Raw genomic sequence first — 18,280 nt, 5'->3', positions numbered from 1 at the left:
TTGTCCCCTGTCACCAGCCCAGGACACGGGCTGGGCTTAGTGACTCCTCTTCTTGCGCTGGGCCTTGCCTGTTCCTCCTCTTCAAGTGTAATTTTCTTTTTAGGGAGAGGAAAGGGAGCCTGGGAATGTGTTCCTGGGCCAACCCAGGAGCTCTCACAGCATCACCCGGGAGCCTGGGGGTGGCAAACCACAGCAGGAAACAAAATAATGAGATAAAACCTGGAGGAAAGGTTGAAATCCCCAAGGTGAGAGCTGAGCAGGGGGCACATCCCTGCCGTGGCTGTGCTTCCAGGGGAGCTCGGGTGCTTCCCACAAGTTCTTCCCAGCAGAACGTTTCAAGCCGTGTTTCTCAGAGGTGCTTGGTGGGGAAGGGCTCATGGCTCATCTGCTCTGCCTGCCAAGAGGTTGGGATGAATGGTTTGAATGGTTGCTGCTCGCCTGGGTCTCCTGGAACCCCTGGAGCCCTCAGCTCCACACGTTGGAGCAGGCTCAGCTCCACCCACGAATGTGTTAAGGTCGACCTTGTTTTAACAAGAAACCAAAGGGCAGAGGAGAAACCAACACCCACCACCAGGAACCAGCGTGTTCCCTCGGCCCCCCAGAGCCACCCCACGGGGACAGAACCATTTATCTCCCCCTCTGGGAAAGGATTCTGGGCATTTCTGACAGCAGCCACAACCTGCACCCTGGCCAGGCTGGGGATCTGCAGGTGAAGCTGCTCCTGGCTGAGTTCAAGCCTCAGGATCAGAGCTCCTGCTCCCAGCCCCCCGGGGAAGCATCCCCACCAGCCCCTGGCTAGCAGTGGCCACGGGGCCACCTGGGGAACGGCCGGGCTGCACCGAAATAACACAGCCGAGGTTGGGAAAAAGAAGGCCGGGGTTGGGTTTTGCATTCCGAACCAAGAACACTCGTGCTCGTCCCAGCCCTCGGTGGCTGCAGGAAGGGACTTGTAGGAGCCACGGCGTGGCCAGGCTGAGTCACGGCGTCACCCGGCCCCACCGGGCCCGTCCCCTGCTCCCGAGCTGCTTTTCCAGCCTCCAGCTCCAGCAGAACTCCTGCACGGGACTGGCAAGGAACAACGCTGCCCCCAAATTCCCAAGGAAATGTGCCCCTTCTCCCCTTCGCCCCCAAGGAGCAGCCCCTGGGCCCCTCTCTCTGTCATAGCAGCTCAGGCACACCTCAGCAGCCCTCTGCTCTCCTCCCAGCCTCCAATTCCTTGTTCTTCAAGGTTTTTCCCCAAACTGGGCTCTGCCAGTGCTCCCCATCCAGCCCCGGAGCCCATCCGCAGCCTGGGCAGGGCGAGAGGGGCCGGGAGCAACGGGCAGGGAAAGGAGCGGGAAAACAAGGAAACATTTCCACAGATTAACTTCATTTCCTTCGTTTCCTCCAGCCCGGCAGCCTCGCTCCTGGGTTATTAATAGCAGATCGCAGAGAAGCACCGGGGCTCCAGCCCCAGCTCCCTGCCCAGGACGGGCCGGTGCCGGTGGGATCCTCGCCCCAAACACGCAGGGAAACCCACGTCCCTTACACTGCCCCCAGACACCTCGCAGGATAACAGCGGTGAGGAAAAGAGCTGGGAAACCCCCAAGCTTCGGCTGCTTGGGCTGCTGGAAAGGAGGTTTTTAACATCAAACCTCCCGCAGTCTGCTCCTCCTTTTCTGTTTTGTGCAGACGGAAAGGAACCCGAATCCTTCTGCAAAGCTGCTGGGATCCGGGAGCAGGGAAGGAGCTGAAAGCAGGAGGGAGCGAGCAGGGGGAGGTGGGCAGGAGCCTCCAGATCTCTTCCCTAGGGAGAGGAGCGGTGCTTTTTGCCCGCCCCAGCCCAGGACTGTCAAACCGAGAACCCAATGCTCTGCTCCAACCAGTCCCGACGTGCTCGCTGGAGATGGGCACGATCTGCCGGGGAGGCAGAGGAGGAGCCCCGGGGAGATTTCTGCTGCGTGACTCACACTCACCCAGCCCCGGAGCACCTCGGGGACCCCGGCTCAGCCACCAGCAGAGCTCCCAGCCTGTCCTCACCACCAGGATGGCTCCTGCTTGGTGAGCCCAGGAGAAGGCAACACCCAAACTCCAGTGAAGGTGCAGAAGAGGTGGGCAACAGGATGCTGGCAGAGCTGCTTTTCATCTACAGCTGCCGAATCCATTGCCCCCGTTAAAATCACTACTGTTTGCTTTTTAGGACAATTTAAACAATCCTTCCCTACACCTCTGGAGCGTCTGCCTCAGAGCAGCATCCCTGGAGGGTCAGTGGTATCAGAGGATTCAAGAGGAAAGGGAAAAGGAGTTAAGGGCTGACAGCTGACGGGTCACAATAAAACACCAAGTGCCTGAGCCCACCCGTGTTTCCTTACTTTGTCACCAAAGGGTGATAGCCTGCAAACCAGCACCTCCCAGGTGAGCTCACCCTGGTTAGGGGTCAATACTGGGAGATTTTCTAAAACAAAAGGCGAAGAGCAAAATGCAAAAGGGAACAACAACCACATCCCCGAAGGGGACTCTGAGCTGCAGTGGGTGGGAGCCTGGAGAAGCTGTGCTGTGCTGTGCCAGCCTCCCCGAGGCACCCGGGCAGAAATAACACAACCAGGAGGCCAGGGGAGACCTTCTGGGTGTAGGACAGGAGCAGCAAGTCCCAGCTTTGCTCCCGGTGCTCAGACCTCAGCACCACAGCCTCACGCTCATCAACAACCTACAGACTCACGCCTGGAAGTTTCCCTTTTGTGGGTTTTTTTTTTGGAAGTAACAATAGCAGCAAACAGCACTCCTCCCTCCCCAGGGCTGGCTCTGGTCTGGATTTAACTTTTTTTTCCTCGTTTCACACCAAGAGGCACTTGATTACTGCAAGGAAATGCTTGATCCAAAAACTAACGGGAGCCCAGAGATGAGGGCACATCCTCAGCGTGGTGTTAATAGAGACTGGGAATTTAACTTCCTCGTGCTGCCAAAAAGAACAGGGGAGGGGTGTGGGGAAACAAGAGTGGAAGGTGGCTGGAGAGCAGATCAAACAAATCAGATCAAAAGAAGCCAACCCCCCCCCATCAAAGCCACCACCACCACTTTGGGAGTCCTTGTTCAGCGGAGGAGGAGGAGGAAGGTCCTCAGACAGGCTGGAAACCTGCACAGGCACCGACATGTGAGCTCCTGCCTGCTCTCATCTTGGGCCTGCTGCAAGAAAGCTCCGACTCTTCCCACCACCCAGCCCTCTGCAGGGAGGAATTACCCCAGGAGGAAGGTGGGAAAGCCCTGGGGGACTGGGAAGGCATCTACCAGGGTTCACGGGAGGAGCTGGTGGCGGTGGTACAAAGCCCCGTTGTGCTGGATGGGGAAAAAAAAAAAGAAAACAACTCAAACTTAAAAAAAAAAAACACAAACCCAAACAAAAATAAAATTCAGGGTGGAGGCTGAGCACGTGAAAATTGAACAAAGGAGAAGCCACCCATGGAGCAGAGGTGAGCAGGCAAAGAGGAGCTGCAGATCCTCACCTCATGCATTGCAAGGACCAAGGTGAAGATGGAGCACAAACCACAGCACCTGAGCTGGAGCCTACCTGTGAGGCACCAGCAGCCCAGGTGGACATGGGGGAGCTCAGCCCATCACCACCACCACCACCCCAGCAGCAGGAAAAAAACCCTCTCTGCAGGGCTGGTTGGAGCAGCCTTGGTCCCCACATCTGCACCCACCCTTTGGAGATGTAAAGTAATGTCCTGGAATCCTGCCCACTCATTTCCGAAGCGTGGGGAAGAGGAGGGAGCCTTCCTCAGCCAGCTCCTGGCAGGAGAACAGACACAGCCAGCCCTGGGTGGCTTTGTGAAGGATTGGTTTGTTTCCATGCTGGCACCCTGCCTTTCTGACATCCCTTCTCCAAACACAGCAGCTCTTGCCTGTCCCCACAACACCCTTTTTGAGGTCTTTAAGGGACATTTGAGGTCAGCAGTGATGACACCAACCCAACTGGCAGGGCTGGGGCCAGCCCCACGGTTCCCCAGCCAGGTGGGAAGGACAAGGATGGTGGCCAAAGGCAACCAAGGCTCCATGGTCATGGTGAGGAGGCAGCTCCATGGTCAGGCTGGGAAGTCAACCCATACGTTAGGGTCTGGATCAATGGGGTGGGATGGGACTGAGCCAGAACGCTAGCAGACAGCCCAGGGAGGACTAGGGAACCAAGGCTGGGCTTAAATGAGCTCCTGGACCCATGGGTGGGGGTTCCAGGTGAGGCTGCCCAGGTTGTTATGTGTCCTCAGGGCCTAAGCCTGCAGGAGAGCAGGAAGAGAGGGATGTGACTACCCAAAGGAGGAGCTGATGCAACAGGAGTTGGGGCTCGGGGAAAGTGCAGCCCAGGAACAGCAGGAAACAAAAGATCTGACTCAAAAGGTCCAAATGTCTCCCATCCACCATGATGGCAAATCACAGAGAAATCCTCCCCACCAGTCCCTGGGCCTGGAGAAGCTGAGCTGCTGGAAGCAGAAGTCCTCAGCTCCATCATTTTCAGCAGGCTCTGACCACACAGCCCCCTCCAAATCCTCTCCAGCTGCGTCCCCACACTCAGCCCATAGTGCCCCATGTTCCTCCCACAGGATCTCTGCCCTCCAGATCCCTATCTTCCAGTCCTGTTTGGCCGACTCAGCCTTCAGCACTCATTAACCATTTCCTCCGTGTTTCCTCCGTGCGTGTCCCTCCCCAAAAAAGTGTCCCGACCCCCCAGGGCTGCCTTTCTAGAGGACTCCAGGGGAGATGCAGCTCAGGATCGCTCCAGCCCCAGAGCTGCAATGACTGAGATCTCCCTTAGAGGTCAGCCCAGCATCAAAACTGAACCAAAAATCCACCCGGATAGATGAGATCCCTGCAAAGAGCGGGAGTTTGGTTAAAAAAGCAGTTCCAGGGGGAGCAGGAGGTGATCCCTGGAACCTCCATCCACTCACCTTGCTATTGCCAATGAATATTCCCAAATAACGAGCTCTCCTGCCTGCTCTCTCCAGCTCCTTCCCAGTGCTGAGTGCTCCAAACCCCAGAGGGGTTCCCTCAGGTAGGGAGAAGCCAGCCTGGCTCCAGAAGGTGGTTTTTGGGGAGCAGGAGGACCAGGGGCTGGTCTTGGTGCTGCTGCTCTGGCATTTTCCATGCCCAAAGCAGCCAGGACACCCTCTCAGCAGCCTCAGCAGCCTTTCCTTTTGACTTAATTCCCCTCTCCCTTCTTTCTAACAGTAAGACTCAACAACAACAACAGAGTCACATTGACACCCTCCCTCCCCCCCCACACACACACAAAAAGGGGGAGAGAAAAAGCTTTCACTGACAGGTCATGTGTCAGAAAGAAAATATCTCCCTTTTTTTTTTTTTTTTTTTTTTCCCCCAAAAGCCCTCCAGCACAAACTGGATTTCAGCATTGTACTAAAAATAAAGAGATTAAACTTAGGTGGAGCAGCAGATGGTGAGGGGTGCTGCCACTAAGCTGCAGGTGACACCAAGGCCACCCACCCCACCACTGCCTCGGGGTGCTGAGCATCACCCTGGTGCTCAGGGGCTGCTGCCAGGAGCTTCTTGGGGCTTCCCGGGGGCACCTGTGGTCCCTCCAGACCCCCCACACCTTGTTCCCCCTTTTTCCTCCTAAGCACAACGAAGGGAGCCTAGGAGAGAATAAATAAAAACAACCCTGCTTTTTTCCTGTTTGAGAAAACCAACCACTGAACAGCAGAATGCAGAGAACACTGGTGGGTTTGGAGGCTCCTTTTCAGACCCCTCACTCTGCAGATCCCATCACCAGCAACCCGAGTGCTTTGGGGAATGGATTTTAAGCCAGGCAGGGTGTGGGATGCAGGATGGATGCTCAGGTAACAGCCCATCTGGCTGCCAAGGGTTGGACAGGATCATGACTCCAGAGGGAGAGTTTGGAAACCAAGATGAGATTTGAGCTGCTGAGCCAGGAAGCCACCAAGTGCCACCCAGAACACAACCCTGACCCCTGCCCATCCTTTTAACTACTGTTTTCAGCTTTGAGGATGAGCTTTCCCTCCTTGGCAGGGCAGAGCCAGTGCTGCCCAACCCCATGTTTCATTTTTCCCAGCTGATTACCTCCCAGCCCTCTGCCTGTGCTCAAAAAGGACAATAATTGGAGCTCATCCCTCACTGGCACTTGGTGCCTGCCCTCTGCCCTCTGCCCTGCCTGGGGAGGGTTTTTTTCCCTCCTTAAATTCAATTAAGGATGATCAGAGAAGCACTGGGCTGCTGGCCTCTCCCCCTCTGCTTGTTGTCAGAGGTGGCTTCAGCTGCTGCCTTTGTCCCTCAGTGTCCCCACAAGGAGGAGGTCACACCAGGGTGTGGTCCTGAGGGATGGTGCTGAGGACAGAGCAGGGATGGAGCTGCCTGAAACCCCTGGCTCAAAGCCCCCCTTCTGCTCCTCCACCAGCTCTGACTTTGGGCAAAACCCACCAAAGCTGCAACATCAACCTTCCCTGGTGACATGGGCAAACCTCCTGCCTGGAGCAAAGGAACAAAAAAGGCCCTGTTTAAACCCAAAGGGGAAGCTGCTTCCTCACCCTGCTGCTGGAGGCTCCATCCAACCTGGAGAAAGCCTTTCCCTATGGGATGGGTGGGATACCCAACTGATCTCAGCCAGAAAACAAGACCACAGGTGTCTCCCCAGCCCTGCTGAGCTCTGCCACAACCCCAGCAGCTCCTCCGTGCCTGACAGCAATCAGCCCTTGAGCAAATACTTCCCTTTCTCTGTGAAGCTTGGAAAAAAAAATAAAAGAAAGAAAAATGTCTTGATTTAATTGAAACCCACACTTTCTCTAAGAAAAGTCACAGTTTTTGGAGAGGTTGCTCCCATTTACGGAGGGTGGGGGCAGCAGAAGGAGGAGAGGTGATGGACACCCCTGGTTGCTTGCAAACCCCAGAGGAGAGGTTTGTCCCTCCAGCCTGAGGGGCTCTGATGGATGGAGTGGGGAAGGACAAAGCCTCCCCAGGGCAGTGCAGCCAGGGCTCACTCCAGACTCATTAATGTCACAGCTCATCAAGCACTACAGATAATTACAGCTCCGCACAGATTCGGTGTCTGCCTGAAGAAAGGGGGAAGGGGAAGCAGGACTCTTCCTCTTGGGCCTTTTGATGCATTTTGAAACCTCGGGAGGTACCTGAGGAAGGCATAAAGAAGGATCTGAGTGGGATGGAAGGTGAGCTCCCCGGTGCTGGGAGCAGGCTGGGTGGGAAGGGTGCTCCTGGTGAAGCCTTATGGAGATATCCACCATCACCTCTGGGGCTGCAAAACCCCCAGCAGACAGAGAAGGTGCCATCCCCAGCAGAAGGGTTTGGCCAGGGCAAAAGCCCCATCTTCCCCCAGCTGCAGCAAGAGAGCCTGGAGAAACTACCAGACCTGGCAACCAATGCTACTAAATAATAATGCTGATAAATTCCTTCAGAAATGCTTACTGCAGAGAAAAAAAAAATTAAAACCATCCCTTCAATGCCTTCTGTCCCAAGGAACCCACTGGTGAGGCCAGCTGGGTAACATGGGGCAGGTGAAGCTGTCCCTGCTCACACAGATGCTACTGAAATTCCTCCATTTTAAGAAATAATTGCTGAAAAGAGAAAGAGCCTGGCAAGCCTCGGGGGCTCACCTTGGGAGGATGGACCCCACCAGTGATGCTTTGTGCATTTGGAGCCACCTGATCTCTGCTCCCTGTGTCCAAGCACAACCCTGGCCACCACCACTCAAGAGCAGAGGATGAGAAATGAGGAGGGAAACTTCAATTCCAGGGGCTGGTGCCACCACTGATGGGTGTTTTGCAGGGCAGACTGAGCAGCACAGGGTCTGGCTGAGGAGAGCACGTTATGGACCAGCAGCATGCTGTGCTCTCTAGAGCATCTTTCTGATGCCTTCTCCCATGGAAAAGTCACTTCACTTAAAAAGAATCAAGAGAGGAGGGGAAAAAAAACCCAAACAAAAAAACAAACCAAAGAGATTAAATTGAGCATAAAATAAGCCAGAGGGAAAAAGCAAACCACAAGTGGAATCAGATATTCTCTAAAAATCTGAAGTTTATTCATTAGAATTCAGTGAAAGGAACATTCATTTTAAAACACAATCAATACATTAAGAAGTATAAAGGACTAGTAGCAATGAGACCAGAAAGAAAACAAAAAAAGGAAAGCAACAAAAATCCCAAATTGAGGCAAGTCAGTTGCCTGGGAGGAGCTGCCTCAGTTCCCAGCCCCACAGCAGAGCTGAAGCACGGGGTGACCTGGGACAAGGGCTAATTATTAATTTTTTTGTTTTAGAACTGAGAGGCTTTTCTAGATTTTAATTTCTCACTTCACCCAAGTGCAGCTTCTAGGATGACCTGATACCAGCAAGAGGAGCAGGCAGCCCCAGCTGGAGAGGAGGCAGCTGCAACAAGAAGGGGCAGAGGGAATGCAAAAGGGTCCAAGCACCCCAGGAATGTTCACTGAGTGACCTGACCTGCCCAGCCCGGGGCAAACCTAGATAAGAAAAAATTGAGAAAGTACTGTTGTGTGGAGAGCTGTTTCATTAGAAGACATGAAAATCCACAGAGAGCCAAAAGGCTCAGCAGCAATCACCATCTCTGCTGGCATTGTGGTGAGGAGTGGAAAGAAAAGGGGGAAAAATTGCTTTTGGCTGTAACCTTTTAGCTTTTCAGCAATTTACTTGCCTTTTTTTTTTGGACATTGCTCTTGTCTTCTCAATTAATCACTGTGGCCTTTGCTGGAGAAGTTATTTCAGCCCTTACACCCCACGCAGGGTGGCAGCCTCTGCAGGGACACAACTCCTCCAGAGCAGAGCCAACAAAGCAGCACATTCGGTTGACCAAACCAAAGAAACAAAAGCAAAAGAAGAGCTGTGTTAATTTAGTGCTGGGTTTTAGGAGATCTCCTTGGCATTTCTGATCCCAAAACTCAAGGCAGTGTTATTCCAGGAAGATGTTTTACAGGTTCTGGCAATGCTGGAGCTCCCTGGACTCCAGGGGAGGAGGAAAGGTGGAAAGTCCCACGTGGACCCTGGGATTGTTTCAAGAGCAGTCCCCAGACACGAAGCAGAAGATGCAAGGGCAGAAGTTGAGCTCTTGTCCCAGGGAGCACTAAGAGGAGAAGAAATTTGTCACCAGCCTCTCAAGAGCATTGCCACACACCAACCATCAAGAAAAGCCCCAATTTTGGATAAAATAATTTAAGCACACAGAGGGGAAAATCCCCCAACAACTGCTTCTCTGGTTTCACAGACGGTCAAAACAAGACTTTTGGGGGGAGAAATCACCCAAGTCCACAAATTCAGATTAAAAACCAAAGCTTAAACAAGAAGATAAACAAAACAGAGATAAGAGGCGACAAGTGTGACAAAGTGGTATTAAAACAAAAGCAAAGAAAGTGGGTGTGTGTTGGTACCAGGCCAGGATGGGGAACTGGCCCTGGGAATAAAGCAGAAGATGTTGGAGGACAGGAGGAGCGAGGTGGTTTCCTGGCATTGCACGGGCAGTGGGCAGCAGCAGCAAAAAAACCCCAAAATTGCCTTTTCTTCCTCAGAACTGTAAACCACATCACTTGGAAAGACAGGAGTAAAAGAAGAGTCCATAAAATTTCCCCGTGAATATAAAATGCAAAACTATACAAAAATAGAGAAAATTGACCGTTTTTTCTTATGTGTATAAAAACAACAAACAACAACAAAACAATAAAAAAAAAACCCAACCCCAAAGTCCCCAAAATGCAATACAGAGTTCCTTGGTAGCCTGACCCCAATGTCAGCGGTTTAGGTGCAATTTAACAGCCACAATTCATCCCCTGGTGAGGGATGAATCCAGGAGAGTTCCTAGAGAGAAGGTTTTTCCTAAATAACTTGGCAAGACAATTTGCTGTTCCTGACTTTCATGACATATTTCTGATTTGGAAGCCCTTTTTTTGATAAAAAAAGCCTCGATTCCCACTCTCAAATCTGAGTTCCTTGGGTAAAGCAGTGTTGGACTATTGGATTGATCCTGATCAAGACCAGAAGGTCTGCTCCTATTTATCCCAGGACAGATGGGGATTTTAGGGAGAGCAGTTCATTAGGCAGTGAAATCCAATCTCTCTACAGCAGGGATAATTCACAGGCTGGGTTAGAGCATTGAAAATTCTTATTTCTTTGGGTTAATGGAGCAGAATGTGCCAATAATCCAGCAAATGAGCTCCAAAACGCTGTTAGAAAACTCGTTTTAGATCAATAGATGTTTGCTTCATTTAGCTTGCATCAAATTAAAGAGGAGAAGCCTTTGGTCTGAAGTCAGCTTATCAAGTCTTGGCTGTATTGCTTTCCAGACATTCAGGTCTAAAAGCTTTTTGTTACGTACCTACCACCCAAAAAAGAATTATTCCTAGAGACATGCATTTGCAACAGAACATTCAGTTTAGCACCAAGACACTTCCACACCTCACCAAGGCTTTGGCAAAGGCTGCACCATCTCCAAACCAATGGCAGGAAAGCCCCTCACCCCACGGGATGCCTTTGGTGACACGCTGGAAATAAAAGAGTAATTAAAGCCCCAGCAAGGGGCTGCTGCTCAGGCCAAGCAACAAGAGTGAAGGTCTGGGTGAGATGGCTGCTGGCGTGGAGTCCTTTGTGGTTTTTATTTTGTGAGTGGTGGGGAGATGTGCAGTGCTGAGCTCTAAGCCTGCCCTTCCTCTGAGCAAGGGGGGAGCCTGTTCCAGTGAGGGAGTATTTGGGAGCCTCTGCTAATGAGAGGAGAGCACCCACAACCTCAGAGATGGGGAGGAACCACCTTCTCCTCCCCCTCCAGGTGGGGGATGCAGGAGGAGTGGCAAAAGCCAGGTTTGTCCCATGAAATTCTCTCCTGCTTCACTGAGCAGTAGGAGGAAAAATACCGTGGGGACCAGTGAGTTCCAGCAGTACCTCCCTGCAGAAGCACTGCTAGGAAAATACTGAAAAAATAAGGTTTAAGCCCATGGATACAGGGATGGGTCTACTGGAGTCCTGGCAGTCTGTTCAGGAAAGAAAAAACTCCTAAGTAAGTGGAAGCTTTGCCTTTCCCTGCTCCTTCCTAAGTACACATGGGTATGGCACTAAGCAGTCTCTTCTAAAAAAGAAACACTGGGAGCTCATTTTGTTTGGGAAGGGAAAAAACCAAACCCAAACCAGCTGCAAATACAGCAATGCAGGGAGCTGCTGACACTTCCAGCTGGAGCCACAAAGCAGAAAAGGGGCATCTCGGGGGAGGAAACACAAAAATCATCACTGGTGACTGAATTAAAATCCAAACGCAGAGTCTGGGCAGGAGGCAGAAGCTTTGCAAGTCACAGACAGGGAGGTTGGGTTTAGGGACAAGTGTGTCTTAGACCACGGAGGACGTGGGAGACACTTCAAGGACCAACAACCTGAAGCAGATGTTTCCAGATGTTTCCATCCCCACACAAAGCCTGTCTCCTCAGCTGGTGTCCCTCCTCCCTGCTCTTTCAGACTGCAAAAAAAGAAATCCAAAACCTGCAGCAGCCTCTGGCTTTTTTGGTCCCTCCAGTTAGGAGGAGGAAGTCGTGAGACCCAAATGAAGGCCACGTTATAGCCTGTATTCCAATTAACAGAATGCTTTCCTTGTCTATGCAAAGAAAACAATCATAAAATAATTTAAAAAACCCCCAACCAACCAACCAACCACCAAAACTTAATTTTGAAGAAAGCAACAGCACCTGCAACTTCACAGCTACAGGCACAATGCAAATTTAGCTTATTTCAAAGACCTTGTCCATGTGCCCATGGCCCTGGAGAGGTGAGCAGCATGGGACAAAGCACAGGAAAGGTTTCAAGCAGGAATTATGTACTGTGAAGAGAGCACAGCACAGAAGGGACAGACACTTTGTTCCTGAAAGGGACACCAATGACAGCACATCTGTCCCTATGCAGGATCTCTTGAGAAAATTTAAACTAGACCTGGAAAATGTAAAAGCTCCTGCTTTCCTTTGGGGGAAAACCAAATTTAAAAATACAAAAAATGTTACTGCAAAGCTCCCCTTTTAGCTCACTTGCCTCCTGTCCTCACCCTGCAAATAACCAGCATCCTTCCACCCAGCCTCCCCAAACTGAAACCGAGATGGGAGACATTCAAAATGAGCCTGATCCAGAACGTTTCACCCAGCAGAGGAAGGAAACAAACAAAAACACCCCAGCCCCATTTCTCTCCAAACCTTCCCTCCAAGGCTTGTTCCCCCCAGCTCCAATCCTGCAGAAAACCCCCAAACCTGCCTCGCTGGCAACAGTTCCCTGCTCAGCTCCTACTCTAGCAGCACGGTGAGCGCACGCCAGGGGCTGCTGCTGGAAAACATGGAAGTGCCTCAGCATTAGCGTCCAAATCCCAGAGGTGGCTCCAACCCCACCAGAGCAGCTATTTGGCTTCGGTGACATTCATGGCAGCGCTCTGGCAGCCAACAGGCAGCACGTGGCCCGGGGGGGTTCTGCCTTTCAGGGGCTCCCCACAGCGCTCTGGGCTTTTTCTGGTGTCAGCGGTGCCGTTGGGATGCTGAGGCATCCCCTGGGCGATGCCAACGGGTTTGCACTTGGTGTGTTTCTCTGGGGAGCAGGAGAAGCTGAAGCCTGGGGGCAGCTGGGGCTCGGTTTCTCCCAGGGGTAAGGAGTGGGGAAGGTTTTTGGCCGCGATGTCTCCGTGGTACCTGTAGGAACCGGCCGCCTCCCGGGCTCGCCTGCAGTCAGGCTGCAGAGGTAAATTGGAGGGCCGGAGTGGGTGCCTGCTCAGCTCCAGCTCATGAGGCCTCCTCTCTGGAATTTCTCCAGCAACACTCTGGGAGAGAGACAGGAAAGGGGACAGGGTTCCCGGTGGCTCCGATGGCTCCCAGGCACTCTCCAGCGTGGCAGTCGGAGAGAAGCCCCAGTGCTTCATCCCCCCTGCAGCCGTGCCGGAGTCGTGCTGGAGGTGCTGGAAGCCCGGCCAGCTCAACCCCCCATCAGGAGCCACCAGCTCACCCTCCTCCTTGCTCCGGCTCCTCCTCGCTCCACCCGAGTCCTTTTTGCCACCTTCCCGTTTGGACCAGAGCCGGCAGGGCTGAGGGCCACTCCTGGCCACCTGGGAGTCTCCGAGCTCAAACTCCAGGCTCTCCGTGTCAAGCGAACGGCTCCTGCGGTCAACAGAGAGCGGTGCTGGCATGGAGGGGCTCAGCCCGTGGAGCCGCAGGTGCCGGGGCAGGCTGGCAACCCCCCAGTTGCAGCTCTGGAAGGAGCCCGGGGAGTACCCCGGGGACATTCTCTCGTCACATTCAGCCAAGGACTCTTTCTGTCCGTAACCGTCGTCAAAGGCCTCGGCGATGTCCTCCCCGGCATTCATCTCGGGGTGCTGCTCACACTCCCCTTCTCCTTCCTGCTCCACGTCGACGACGTCGAAGGTGACCATGGTGGGGAGGGCAGGGAGGTTCTGGGTAAAGGAAGAGCCAGAGGCAGAGCTGCCCAGGCTTTCTGAGAGGCTGGAGAAGAGGGTCCCGCTGCTGGCAAACTCCACCAGCGCCTGGGAGAAGTTCACGGCGTGCTCGGGCTCACATTCACTGCCCACCTGGGAGTCACCAGGGGGGGTCTCTGCTCCCCCACCATGCTCAGGCTCCAGGAGTCTGTAGCCAGGGAACACCCCGGCTTTGGCTGGGGCTATGCTGCTGTGGATGGAGCCCCCAAACAACCCACAATCCAGGTCCGAATCGAAGCCCGAGTTGTTCTTTGTGAGCTGGATAAGGCAACTTCCTTGGGCTTTTTGGCTGTTGTAACAGTTCTCCGGACAAAGAGTCCCCGGAAAATCCCTCCACTCTGGATTTTCAGCTCTAGCCACTGAAACCCCACTATTCACACCCCTGCTCGGGGCGTGCGAGGCCATCTGCTCGCTACCAAGGCCACTCTGACTCTTGCCCATGGAGCTGGCTGCTCTGGTTTTACATTCAACACACTGCTTCTCCCGAGGACACTTCTCCTTGCTGGGAAGACCCAGGCGTTTCAAGCCCGGTTCCCTCTGCAGCTCCCAGTACAGCAGCTCCTTCTGAATGGCCGCAAGTCGCTCTTCTTCCGTCTCCATCACCCCTCTTTTCTGATCCAGGATCTGGTTCAGGCTCTTCTCAGCAGGGAGGCAGAAGTCCATGAAGTAGCTGAAGATCCCCGGGCGTGAGATTTTGCCCTCAAAGAGGGATTCGTCCCCGTGCGAGGGACTCACCAACGTGTCAAACTCATAAAGTGCATCCCCACTGTAACTGTCTCTGGGAAGTCTTTCTTTCTTCATCTCACTGAGCCCATCTCCAGCTTCATCCTCTGGCCCCGGGGTGGTGGAGTCGTAATAACCCTCGTCACTATTAGGGGCAGACTCTTGCTGGTCGCTCTGTGGTGTCAGGTGGTCCACACCATCCATGTAGGGGTGGGATTCTGCCTCGTGGGAGGCATGGGTCTCCAAACTGCTACTCGACACCTGGGCTTCGTAGCTCCTGTCCCCTGCCACGCTGCTGTTCCACATCTGGTGGAGGTACTCCTCTGCCTCCTCAGGTATGGCCATCTCCTCCCCACCACCCTGGTAGGTGACCAGGCAGGAGCTCCGTTTAGCAGCATCCCTGCTGCGTTCCACAGAGATGGTGCTCTCAGTGATGTCGGGCTCAGCAATGTCATCTCCACACCCTGTCAGGGAATCAAAACTCTTCAGGGATGTGGCATCTCCTAAGATGAGGCTGAGGAGGTCCCCAGAGTGTAGGCAGGTTGGGTCATTGTCCATCAAGTCCGGATGAAAGGCCAGTAGCAGACTGCCACGGTCAAACTCTGCACAGACAGCAGCATCAGCCTCTGATTGTGTATCCAGAACATCCTTCTTCCCTGCCACCACCACCACCACATTACCCTCAGTGCTCCCTTCATCAGCTGCCAGGCAGCTGGGCTCAGCAGTTTCCCCACTGTTGGTGGCTGTGCCATGCAAGTGGTCATCCTCCGAGCTCCCCGGGCAGGCAAGAGGGACAGGTCCCAGGCCCCTTCCCTCCACGGCCCCTTGGCTCTCCACCCCCACACCAGGAGCTTTGCTGGACTCCTCAGAATCCCCAGGCCACTCGTGGAGCTCTGTTTTCTCACACTCGGTCACTTTGCTCTTCCGGTGACGCCGGATGCTGTTAAAAAACCCTTTCAGGCCTTTTTTAGGTCTGGAGAAGGAGGACTTCTCCCCGCTGGGTTTTTTCTCAGAGCCCTCGATGCTCCCAGGTGGAGAGCTGTCCTGCTGGCCTACATCAAACTTGGCACTGGAGTCGATGGCCACGTGAGCACTTTGGGAGCTGGGCAAAGGGCAAGGATGGGAGTCCCTGCTCCCCTCCAAAGGGCTTTCCAGCTGAGCCCCATCGCCCGCCTCGCAGGCAGCGCCGCTGAGCCCGTCGTGAGTCTTGCACTTACTGAGGCCCTTTTTAGAGGCTGCTTTCCCTTGGCCTTTGCTGCGGCCTCCGAAGAAGCTGGGCAGGGTACAGATGCTCCTCTTCCCTCCAAACAGTTTGAACGCCGTTTTTTTCAGCTTGCCGGGAGGCGGCTGAGGCTGCTGCAGCTCGGCAGGCAGCAGGGAGGCGTTGCCCCCCTCGGGCAGCCCATCCTCCTTCTCCTCCCGCTGCTGGCTGCTTCCCTCCTGCTGCCCGCACAGCACTGACTGCGACCCGGTCCGGGCAGGCTCCTCCACGCAGCCCGTTTCCATGGCAGCTGGCGAGTTCGGGGGCTCCTAGCTGGAAACGGTGACTTTGGGAGCAGAAGTGTCTTCTGGGCACAGAGATGGAAGCATGGCAGCTGACCTAAGGCAAAGAGAAAGGGGAGAGAGGTGAGGAGAGGGCAGAGGATGGAGCAAGGGCAGAGGCGTCAGGAGGCAAAGAGCTTTGGCACAGGAGCTGCAAAAGCCTCCGAGAGCCACTCATTTCCCTCCATTCCTTAAAGCTGTGTGCAAAAATGACCCCGTGTTTAAATTCACATGTTTGCAAGTGCAGGGAAACCGTGTGTCTCCATTTGGCAGCCCGGGGATGGGCAGGTCTGACCCCTGAGCCACCTTGCTCCAAGCCCTTGGATCCCCAGGCTTTTTGCCACCACGGTGATGGGCTTCAGTTACCAGCCACCTCTGAGCAGGGAAACACGGGCTGTTCTGGTGGGAAGAGGGACTGCCACCTGCCAAACCCCACTTCCAGCTCTCCCAGACCTCCCACCAGGCTCTGGGTTACACCAGCCACACCAGGACACAGCCCTCACACTAACCACGTGTGCAGGGGAAAAAAAGCTGTTTACCAGCCCTTTTTTTTTATTTCTTTCTCTTTTTTGAGATTTCAGTTGTTTCAAAAATAATCTGTCCAGCATTAAAAACATCCCCTATCAATCATCCCGACCAGATTATCTCAGAAGCAGAGAGGTAGGTTTTAAATTTGATCCAGGATTTATGTCAGTAACAGAACTGAAACAATATAATTTCTTTCACAGAAATGAGGTTGGAGAAAGCAGATGAAATAAAAAACTGTAACACTCTAATGCCTGAGGCTTAGCTCCCACCAACGTGGGGCCAGTGAAGCTTCCTTGAGATCCCGAATTAAAAGCACACCCAAACACCACCCTCTGTCTCCTGTGGCCCGACAGAAAACCTGAAATTTCAGCTTATTTTTTCCTTTCCCTTAAGCCTGGTGCTCTGCCTCTATAATTAACAATAACCGGGGTGTTCACCCACCCCATGGGCTCAGCAGCTGCCCCCCGACAAACTGAGCTTTTCCAGCTCTGCCCAAGAGTCCTCCGGGAGTCCCAGATGGCTCCAAAGGTTCTCTGGAGCATGGCTGGGCTGGCTCTGGGGAGATCTGGTCAGACAGGCCTGAAAAGAACATTGCAGACATGCACCTGTACAGCCGGACTGCCCAGAGAGCAGAGGGGGTTGGTGGTGGGGTGTGTTGGGTGGCAGGAAAACAACACAAACAGGACAAAAAAGAAGCAGGATTTCAAGAATTCCATTTGAGAATTATTTCGCTCTCCGGCTCCACGTCGGCGCCAACAGAGGCTGCTGCCTCCACAGCGCTCCTGCTCCTCACCGAGCCACCCAGGGAGGGCAAACACCAGCGGGGCTTCAAAAAGATAATAATACACACACAAAAAAAAAACCACACAATGAGGAAAATTCCCCCTGCTCGGCTTGCCGGGACGGCCCAGGACAGGGTTAACCCCCCCGGCGTGAGGAGGGGGCTCAGCCCCCGGCGCTGCGGAGGGGCCGGAGCGGGGCCCGGCGGCGCCTCAGGAGCCCCCAGGGCCGGGCCGGGCCGGGCAGGGGCCGCGCTGCCCCCTCAGCCCCCGCCGAACCGCGCGGCCCCTCACGGACAGCCAGGGCGGAGAGAGGCCCCCCCGGGCCCATCCCGCCCCGACCCCCCACGGCCCCGCTGCCCGGGCCCCGCTCCCCCGTACTCACTCACTCATTCACTCCCTCACCGGCTGCGCGGCCCCGGGCGTGGTGGCGGCGGCGGCGGCGAGCCCGAGCCGGGGGTGTCGGTGATCGCGGCCCGGCCCCCGCCCGGGCCAGCCCCGGCCGCCGGCGAGTGGCCGCCCAGGAGGGGCGGGGGCTGCGTGACGACAGAGGGGCGTCACCCGCGCCAGGCCGTGACGTCAGGGGAGAGGGGCGGGGGCGTGACGCGAGGGCTGGCGGGGCGCGCGGAGAGTTGACGTCACGCCCAGGGGCTGTGACGTGAGCGGCGGGATCGGGAGTGCGGAGCTGTCACACACCCCGCACCCAGCCCTGGCACCCGTCACACCTCACACCTCACACACACCTCACACACCCAGCCCTGGCACCATCACACCTCACACCTCACACACACCTCACACACCCAGCCCTGGCACCATCACACCTCACACACACCTCACACACCCAGCCCTGGCACCATCACACCTCACACACACCTCACACACACCTCACACACCCAGCCCTGGCACCATCACACCTCACACACACCTCACACACCCAGCCCTGACACCCGTCACACCTCACACACACCTCACACACCCAGCCCTGGCACCATCACACCTCACACACACCTCACACACCCAGCCCTGGCACCCATCACACCTCACACACACCTCACACACCCAGCCCTGGCACCCATCATACCTCACACACACCTCACACACCCACCCAGGGCACCCATCACACCTCACACAAACACACCTCACACCCATCCATCTCACCTCACACACACCTCACACCCAGCAAGGGCATCCCTCACACCTCACACACCCATCACACCTCACACAAACACACCTCTCACACCCATCACACCT

The 18,280-nt window shown here is 54.7% G+C and overlaps 1 protein-coding gene across 6 annotated transcripts; it reads right to left on the bottom strand.

Annotated features, from left to right (window-relative positions):
* Nucleotides 1-8,005: 8,005 nt before the first annotated feature.
* Nucleotides 8,006-17,524, bottom strand: AMER1 (APC membrane recruitment protein 1). 6 transcript variants are annotated; one of them, XM_030449344.1, is made up of 3 exons: nucleotides 17,415-17,500; nucleotides 12,661-15,780; nucleotides 8,006-9,086 (listed from the first exon to the last, which is right to left on the bottom strand). In XM_030449344.1, the coding sequence occupies exons 2-3, from the start codon at nucleotides 15,684-15,686 to the stop codon at nucleotides 8,870-8,872; spliced, it is 3,243 nt and encodes a 1,080-aa protein (XP_030305204.1). In that variant the 5' UTR covers nucleotides 15,687-15,780; nucleotides 17,415-17,500; the 3' UTR covers nucleotides 8,006-8,869. The 6 variants fall into 6 exon arrangements, with proteins under 6 accessions (XP_030305204.1, XP_030305205.1, XP_030305203.1 ...); XM_030449345.1 differs by having other exon boundaries at nucleotides 12,971-15,780; XM_030449346.1 differs by lacking the exon at nucleotides 8,006-9,086 and having other exon boundaries at nucleotides 12,670-12,788; nucleotides 12,971-15,780.
* Between the last annotated feature and the right edge of the window lie 756 nt (nucleotides 17,525-18,280).

Source organism: Calypte anna, chromosome 4 (genome assembly GCF_003957555.1).
Source record: "Calypte anna isolate BGI_N300 chromosome 4, bCalAnn1_v1.p, whole genome shotgun sequence".
Taxonomy (NCBI): Eukaryota; Metazoa; Chordata; class Aves; order Apodiformes; family Trochilidae; genus Calypte; species Calypte anna.
This window is presented reverse-complemented; position numbering and strand designations above follow the sequence as displayed.